General features: G+C 38.0%; 1 protein-coding gene across 4 annotated transcripts in view; it reads left to right on the top strand.

Moving 5' to 3' along the window:
• The window catches only part of LOC108687523 (unconventional myosin-XVIIIa), a 50,212-nt gene that overhangs the window by 38,291 nt on the left and 2,366 nt on the right, over window positions 1–9,555 (top strand). For 2 of the 4 annotated variants that reach the window (XM_018193308.1, XM_018193309.1), the window contains 8 exons: window positions 3,866–3,994; window positions 4,359–4,502; window positions 4,586–4,675; window positions 6,891–7,250; window positions 7,324–7,478; window positions 8,215–8,338; window positions 8,433–8,887; window positions 9,018–9,330. In XM_018193308.1, the coding sequence (XP_018048797.1) occupies window positions 3,866–3,994; window positions 4,359–4,502; window positions 4,586–4,675; window positions 6,891–7,250; window positions 7,324–7,478; window positions 8,215–8,338; window positions 8,433–8,887; window positions 9,018–9,330 (1,770 nt within the window). Of the gene's footprint in view, window positions 1–883; window positions 2,880–3,865; window positions 3,995–4,358; window positions 4,503–4,585; window positions 4,676–5,534; window positions 6,656–6,890; window positions 7,251–7,323; window positions 7,479–8,214; window positions 8,339–8,432; window positions 8,888–9,017; window positions 9,331–9,555 lie in introns of those variants that run through there. The other 2 variants (XM_018193311.1, XM_018193312.1) reach the window with 2 other exon arrangements.

The following is a 9,555-nucleotide window of genomic DNA, read 5'->3' on the forward strand; positions in this document are numbered from 1 at the left end:
TTGTTCGTACATGTACGAATGCACGTTTATTTGTATATAAAGTTTGCGCAAAATAATGAATTACTTCACATCGACTGAAGAGATTACGAAGAATCTGATTTAAAATAGTGTTATAAATAAAACAATATTATAAATAAAACAGTGTTAAAAAAGGTGAAAATAATAAATATAAATGCTTGTTTACAGACAAAAAGTGTCCTTATGTTCGTAAATAAGAGATCTGTCTATAAGCAATTTTAAAATAATTAATTCAAAGTATAAATAGTTCACCGGAACAGACGAATAATGTGTTTATTGCTATTTATTTCTGTGAAAAATAAGTTTTATTTATTTTCGTCTCATTAGCTTATATAATATCTAATCAAATCAAACTCAAAGAAATATAATTGATTTAAAAATAATATAAAAACTGATTGATTCAACATTAATTCAAGACTTAATCAGTACTTAATCAATATTTAATAAATTAGAAATACTGATAATAACAAAAAAGATGTATTTCGATTTTTTTTATTAAAAATTTTATCGAAGCAAATCTATTATAAATGAGAAAAAATAGTAAAATAGAAAAAATCAAGGCATTAATACGAAAGAGCATAATACGAAGGAGCTGCGAAGTTATTTTTTTGTTGAAGATAAAGAACAAAATGCATATGTTTACATATGCTATTTAAATTTAATTTATCTCAATCGTTAATTGATTCTTAGTTAAAAAATTGGCTTAGAGAATGTATGTAAACTACAATACGACAAACAGAATAATTTATTAATAATAACAACAGATTATAGTTAAGTATGCTATAACAGACAATTAGAATTGAATCATGTTATCCTCGCTATAAGTAACGATTTATTTCTTTATCAAATCTGACTTTAGATTTTCCATCATGTTCGATAACGTATCTAAATACGCGGTCAGCTGCAATGGCTCGCCTTTAATTAAGGCCAAGAGTAGCCCAAACGTATCAAAAGCGTCACTTTCATCCGTCAAAAAACAAAACCAATCAAATCGGACGATGAATCCCACGATTGTTCCGATCAAGCCGATTCGTTCTGGAAAATCATCGATAACCTCAAAGATATCTATCAAAATGACTAATGACACAATTAACTTGCCATGTCGTGGTTCTAACAATTCGGATTCCTCGAAGCCCCGATTTGCTTCGCCTTCAAAACCTACGAAACGATCCCCAAGCGAAACCCGACCGGATTCGACAAAAACTGTTTCATCTCCTGCGCGCAACAACGACAAAAAGAAGGTTTGCAAGTCGGTCAGCTCGTCTCCCTCGTGCACGATATTAGAAGACAGAGCATTACTAAAGAAGGGTCTCACTTATACACCCGAAAAGATGCCGGTGAAGCCTGAGACGTTGCAACGAAAGAACACTCTAGATCGTTCAGTTAGTTTGAACTCCGTGTCTGCGGACAATCAAACAAATTCCGCAACATCTCCACGATGGATTCCAATTCCGTTGGAAAGCAGATCGATGGAAAAAGGAAAGAAAGTCGAAATGTCGCGAAAAAATCTAACGTTTATGAGCAGATCTACTAGTCTTTGGAACGTTCAAACGCCAAAAGTGGATTACAATCAATGCAGGAAATCTTACGGTGCATTCGCGAAGCTAAACTCGGTCGCCAGGCCGAGCAAAATACCGCTTCCGGCAGCTCGATCTACCGGTCTCGGCCGATCTCTCGCCGATCTATCGCAAGTAGATCGCGTCGGAGAGTCAGTTGGTCATTTCGAGCTTGATCTCGATGCCGCGTCAAACGAGCGTATCTACGAGAATTGTCGCGAGACCCTTGATCGTGCTTCAAAGTTGAGCATCTCGAGGATTTCAACGTCGACAAGTAACTTGGAAGAGAGAGCCGCGCGATTAATGGCACAGCTAGAGGACGACTTGGAACCTAAGGAGACGGTCATGTCTTTGGACATCGTGGATGTCGCTCTTCCCTGTAGAACAGAAATTGTCTATGAGGATCGAGAGGCCCTGCACGATAGCAAAGCTAATATTATTATAAAGAATCGTAACTTTAACGACGAGAGCAAAGAAAGAATTGAAGAAGACTCAAAAAGAAGAAAGATGGCTATATTTACAGATAATACAAAGACGGAAGAAGATTCGAAGAAAAGAGATTATGTAAAAAAATATACATCTAACCAGATCAAAAAGTGTGAGAAACCGGAAGAAGTTGCTGAGAAGTCGAAAAGAACCAAGGAAACTTCCATTCAGGAACTGAGACGTAATTGGGAAAAACAAAGTAAAGGCAATCAGGATTCTGATGCGAAGACGATTTATGTTGCAAATTCCGGGAAAATCGTCAATTTATCGAAGGTTCAAATTGAAAACGACGCGATCGTCGATGACGCGCAGGAGATGAAAAGAAAGCAGTGCGTCAGCAAGAAAGCTAATGATATCGAACATCTAGTAAATTTCTTTAATTGCAAGAATGCCGAAGTCTCCAAAGAATCTCCGCGGGAAATTCTAATCAAACCAAGACCCGCGAACGGTCCTGTCATCGAAACATCTGCCTTGAAGAAAAATGAATCTAAAAGTGCGAACGAATACAGCGGTTATACATCGGATGGAAACTGTTCGGAGGATAGCGGCCACATAAGCAACGAGAATGAGGTGGAATGGAAAGAAACTCTGGAGAATCAAAATCAGAAAGAGACGAATGATTTCAAGGAACGGCAGTACTTCAATAGGATCGATCAAGATGACAACGTAAAGATTTTTGACTCGATGATCGTTCGTCGCAGACTCACCGAATCAGAAAAGAAGAATATCATTAATCGAGGAAGTCATTTGACGTCTTGCGATGATAACAGTATTAACTGTTGTCAAATCAATGACAAATGCTCGGAAAATGGACAACAGGTCCGTCTGATAATTATGTCTCACATAATTGTTAATTTTAACTATATAAAGATAATGCTTGATTACGCAAAGATTGATTAGATAATAAACGACGCATTAGTTGCAATACTAGTCGAATGTTCATGATTTATACCGCGGAAAAAATCGCGATTTTGTATGATAATAATAAATTTTGTATGATAAAGATAAATGAAAAGAATGCTCGCAATTTTGTTGAAGTTTTTTAAGAATTTAACTAGATACATATCTGAAAATAATTTTATTGGACTATCAAAATAATTACAAGCGTGACGAGCAAAAAAAAAGTTTTGATATACTAGCAATTAATTTTGAGTGTCCTATATAATTATTTTGATAATTCAACAAAATTATTTTTAGATTTGTACCTACCTAAATTTTTATATACTTCAGCAAAATTGACCTATTCATATAGAACTAGAAATCTAGTATAATTACATAAATTATTTATACATTTAAGATTTTTCTTCTTCAATTAATGCTTTAATTTTACATACTTATATAATAAATTACTATCGCTACCTAAATTTCAGTTAAAATCTTTTGAAACATGCCATTTGTTCAACAACTCATAATAATGTATAACTTATAAAACTGAAAGTCACTTTGCCAATGTAACTGTTAAATACCCACTATATATTTGTTGCATAGTATTATGTAAAAACATATCCTCTCTAATGCAATCAAGATGTCACGGTACACGATGCGCCTTTACGCTCCAGAAGTTATATGTGTTTATCCTTCATTATCATAAAAGACGCAAGCTGAAAACTATGTCATGCACATTTATCGCCTCTGAACTCGGATTTAATGCGGTCTTTCTTATTCGTTTGTACACAAATTTGGCAAAATAAATTTAATTAAAAATAATGATAAAATACGTAACGATAAAATACCGGTCAGTCTAAGCGTTAGTTAATATTAATTTATAAGTATAAATTAACAGATATTCACTCTTGTGTTCACAGATATTCTTCAGATCTGGTACTCTGGAACGATTAGAAGCTCAGAGGGACGAAAAGCTCACAGGTCACATTATTCTGCTGCAAGCGAGATGCAGAGGCTATTTAGCGCGACGCAAACTCAATACTTTGAAAGTGGGTCGCTTATGCTCTTTTTAAATTGAAACATGCTGTATGATATATGTTAAAATTTCGAAAGAAAGTTTTAATTGCGAGTAAGAAATTGCAAACAAAACGCTTTCCTTCCTCTTTTATTCAGTTAATACAGAAATTAAAATTTTCATTTAAAAATTGCAATCTCATTCCTACTAATGGTTCTAAATTTATAAAGAATTTGCGGCGCGTTTATAGAGATTTCCGAAGTCTTTAATCCAGTAATTAACGAAAGAAAGATAGAACGTAGTAGATGTCTTCACGCCGTTTGCACTTTCTTTAGTAATAATTTATGAGTCTGTATAATGACAGTCCGGATCGAATTGTAAATTAAATTCTCTTACAGCTGCAAGATCTTGCAGTGCGATGCATCCAAAGGAACGTAAGGAAGCTAATGTCCGTGCGAGAATGGCCTTGGTGGAGATTGTACGTGAAAGTCGCGCCCTTGTTGAACGTCCATCGGACCGAAGATCAGCTAAAGGCTCGAACGGTGAGAGAGAAAAATATTTTCCATATAATACATACATTCTCCATATAATTGATCTTAAATATTTCTTTTTTTCATTTCAATAGGAAGAGCTTGAGCTTCTCAGGGCAAAAGTGGAACGTTTAGAACAGGAACGCAATCACCTGAAGCATGACAATGACAAGCTAGAGGCAAAGGTGAGTTAACGCCGCAAGATTATTCAACGTGGATATTTATTTCAATTGCGAAATTTTTTTTTTCTCGCGACGGTTAAGATATATCTTGAGTAGTTTAAACGTCCGTTATTTAAATCGGACCCGTGCTGCAAATTACGCCTCTCTGTTCTGTTATTCACCACAATGATTTCGCGTGTGACCGCATGATGAAACTAATAGAGACAGTCTCGAAGGATGCATTAAGCTCAAACTGCCCGATTAGGCATTCGCGGCACGCACGCCGCGCAATTGGGTTAAGCATGCCAGACGACTCGTGTCGAGCGTGCGCAACTATTATCGTGTGACTCGACTGTACGTTACATTACCATTCTGATTTACTTCTAGTACAAAAACGCTGACAATCAATATATCTTCATAAGAAAAAGAATTGAAGAAAATAATGAAAGAAACGTTTTGATGTTTCTTATCATTTAACAACAAATAATTAAATAAAACTATTTACTACACTATTTATTACATCAGTAACTAATTAATGGTAATAAATTTCGCATGATAATTTTTTTCTGTCCTCGCATTAGCACATTGGAATCGCTTCAACCTATTTTACGATACGGAAACTTTTCTTCCTGTTCTCTTTTTATCCATTCTGTTTTTATAAATGCAAGTTTCTACATTTTCTATCGAATTGCTAATTCTACGTTTCTCTTTCCCAATATTTTTCTCATAAAATCTACAGAGAATCTGGCAAATAGCCAGAATCACCGTCTCACACGTCTCTCTCCATCTTCATTTCCTCGCCGGTCCTCTCCTTCTAGCCACCTTCCCCTTAGAATAACTCGGAGGTGACCACCTCCTCCACCGAACGCCTCCGCCGGTTCCGACCCAGGAAGAGGCAGTTGCATCGCGACTCCTTGCCGACACGGGTGTCCTCGTCGTCGTTCGTCGTTACGTAATTTGCCGTAGTAATGTGACGAATCTTCAGCATCTCGGTTAGATACAGTACACAAATGAAGCTGCGAAAGAAAGCTAATTGAAATGCCAACATCAACTTCGAAAGCTTAGATAATCCATCTCTCGTTCCAATGATTGTATTAATCATACACTAAACTAATAGTAACCTTGAGTCGATTTTAACCCTGAGTACTCCTTAAAATGCCTTCCTTACCAACAAAGTACCCAGGTACTATTTCTTCCTCTCGTAATAATCCGCAGCATCTGAACGCATTAATATCTACCAGCTCTGACGAAACGCTTGAAAGAAACGACTCAATAAGCAATGGTTTACCGAGTTTATCCAACTCCGCGGGCTTGGCGAAAAGACCACCTTTGCCTCCACATTGTAGCCATCAGAAAAAACCATCTAGCAGAGGATACATTGTTGGTAATACGAATCGCACAATACGAAGTCCTTCCCCGTGTAGCATCTCTTCCAATGCTACTTATCGCGCAAAATCCTTATCCATTGGAACTAGATCGCCGTCCGTTCTTTCCTCACGGAGCCGATTGTCTCAACTGGAATCCCCGACCTTCTCGATTCCGCCGCGAAGGACGTATCCTCGCGAGAGCACATGTTCGCCGTCGACTGGAGATGTTCTAATCAAAGAACAAGCGCCGGTTGTTTTCGATGCGAGTCTCAATTTTGTCCTGGGCTGCGAACGGCAGAGGGTGAAGCAATCCTTCAAACCTACCGCGTCTCATTTAGATTCGTCAACCGCCTCGTCGTATCTTTCGTCAAAGATCTCTCAGTTTTTGAAACGTACTGATCACATCATGGACGAATGGCGAAGTCTTGGTCACCGTGATGAAATAGATGACGAACCGATAAGTTTGCCGTATATGCGAGATAAATCTCGCGGCATAATTGGAAGAAGTCAGAGCGCTACAAATATTATGATACGTGGTTATCAATACTACAGCAGATCAAACAGCGTAGCGAAGAGTCCTTCGAGGCGCTCCTTGTCCCGCGCTTCGGAGGACCGCACCTCGGATGGAATGCAAGAGGTAATGAAACGTATAGAATTGTAAAAAACGATGGCTTATTTTTATCAAAAACTTTGTAATGTAAAATAATTTCCATAAATGTATACGATTTATCTTATTTCAATTTTAGAAATATCTAAAATTAAAAGACGCAGAATGCAGAAAGTACGAGGCGGGAGTAATGTTGATCTGTGGTTTGCATATAGCGTGTCGTATTCGATTCCTTTATGTAATGTGCATAATTTTTTTGTTCCAGCTGAGCGAGATGACCGCGGACTTTGCGGAGGAGCATTCTACATCGACGTTGGCGGCAGAAAGGATTGATGCTGAGACTTCGGAGCGGTTGCGACTCGAACGTGAATTACAAGATGTAACTGAAGCTAACAAAAATCTTCAACAGACCACCGAACGATTGGAGATGGAACTGCTCTATGCGAGGGCTGCCGATTTGAACGGGGTCGCTTCCGATGGCGAGGAAGGCGAGGATGGTGGTGTTTACAGACAACGATACGAGCACGCTATCCGAGAACTCGAATTCACAAAGAGGAAAATGGCGCAACAACACGAAGATGATTTGGAACAACTGGTCGGATTGAAGAAACAATTAGAAAAGAAGGTACATCAAGCTATTCCTATTGTCACGACAAGAAGCATCACCTTTATCAATGTCTTCTTATTTCGCCAAATAGTTGGCTGATGCTTACGAAGAAGTGGAAGAGCAACGACAAGTTGTCGGACAGTGGAAGCGACGAGTTCAGAAACTGAATGGCGAGATGCACGATATCAGATTGCTGTTGGAGGAACAGACTGCTAGGAACAACCTTCTCGAAAAGAAGCAGCGCAAGTGAGTCTCGTAATATAAGTCGACGAAATTACAGACTTCGCACGAATTAGACGCTCATGCTTTGAGATATACTAGTGAATTTAATCTGCGGCTAATAGTCGACGAGAGTCGGTATCGAATGATAGCTCGCTCTATTCTCATTTCACTCACGGCAACAAGTGTCTTTGGCACTTGGCCAGGCCGGTGACGCCATCCAACGCTGCCAGCGTTCGGCGACGCGTCCGGTGTGCCTGTAAATCACGATTGACCGTTTGTGAAGATAGCTTCCTGTTAATCTAAATGCAGCCCGCGCCGCTGGCGGTTAAAGCTGATCTCGTTACAACAGAGAGATTGAATATGTTCCCGAAATCTTTTCCCTGTCAGTCCATTCTCTAATACATTTCAAATATAATTAATTCACGGTATAAATTAATATCAAATTTAAATTAATTTCTTAACTCCTAAGTAGATTATCGAATGTGTGTGTGTGTGTGTGTGTGTGTGTGTGTGTGTGTGTGCGTGCGCGCGCGTGCGCGCGCGTGTATGTGCATGTGTCACAAATATACATAAAAACATTCTTCTTGCAAAATATTGTTAAAAACCTTAATATCTTTAAGTCTGTATGTATTTATTTTTAAGGATATACGAAATGGTATTTAAATTTGTTATGTGTGTAAATTTTAACAATATACAAAACTTATTATTATAATCACAAAATAAACGTTTTCTTTATTTATTATGTTAATATCACATTTAGGTTTGACTCGGAGACTCAAAATCTGATGAATGATCTTAGACAAGAGAAAGCACAACGTGAAAGATTAGCGAGGGAAAAAGAGATTGCTATCGCGGAAAAATTCACAGTGGAGCAGAATCTAAGCGTGAGTATATTTTTCTTTTTATTCCTCTCGTTTTTCCAGATTAAGAAAGTTGAATACAATATTGTATATATATCTGAGTATATTATTATAATAGGATGCAAGATTAGAGATTGAGCTTAAGGAGGAAAGACTTCGTACGTTGACTCAAGAGTTAGAAGAACTTACTTTCGGTGGTAAAACGGAAGAGGAAGTTGCGCAACTGAAGAAAGCTAAACACGAGTTGGAGAAACGCGCGAAGGACCAAGAAGAAGAGTTGGATGATCTGGCCGGCCAAGTGCAGCTGCTCGAACAAGCGAAACTCAGACTGGAGATGAGCATCGAGCAGCAGCGCAAAGAAATGCGTAAAGAAATGCAGCAACGTGACGAAGAGCTGGAGGATGTTCGCGGAAACGCGCACAAAAAAGTTAAAGCTCTGGAGTCACAGTTGGAGAATGAACATGAAGAGAGGACAATTCTTTTAAGGGAAAAGCACGAATTGGAGCGCCGTTTAGTAGCTCTAGAAGAACAAGATCGAGCCGATCGTGCGGCAGAAGCTGAGACTATGCAAAGGTGATTATCAAAATTTTACATTCTTTTTCTATTTTGTCTCGTTACGTAATTTATTTTAGAAAAATGTTTTCTTTGTTGATAAGAATAAAAAAATAATTCAGAAATTTGTTATACGCATGCAATTAAACAGATTGAAGAGAGACTTGAAGAGAACAAAGGCATTATTAAGAGATGCACAAACAATGCTTGAAAGATCCAAAGGCGATTCGACGAGTAAAGCTGCGTTGCGTCAATTGAAAAATCAATTAGAAGACGCAGAGTGCGCCCGAGCAGTAGCGATTAAAGCGAAACAAGCATTGGAACAAGAACTAAATGAAACGCAAGCAACTTTGGAAGAAGCTATGCGACAGCGTTCCGAGGCGGAAGAACGAGCTAATGCGGCTAATCGCGAACGTTCAGAATTGTTGTCTCAGTTAGAAGAAAACGAGGAAGAGCTTGCTGAGGTACGTTATCTTTCCATTCTATTCCATGTCTTAAAAAGCAGTAAGTAATTAATATTTATAATAATATAATTAATCAATAACCTCTTTCTCTTTCAATTTTCATGGAATGCGACTTCTATGGTTAAAATGCGCAATAACTTTTGTAAAATTATCAACTTTATATATTATATTATATATATATATATATACAAAGCAGACGGAGTATCCGCGTACAGGCGCGTCCGT

This window comes from Atta colombica, unplaced genomic scaffold, assembly GCF_001594045.1.
Source record: "Atta colombica isolate Treedump-2 unplaced genomic scaffold, Acol1.0 scaffold207, whole genome shotgun sequence".
Classification (NCBI taxonomy): domain Eukaryota; kingdom Metazoa; phylum Arthropoda; class Insecta; order Hymenoptera; family Formicidae; genus Atta; species Atta colombica.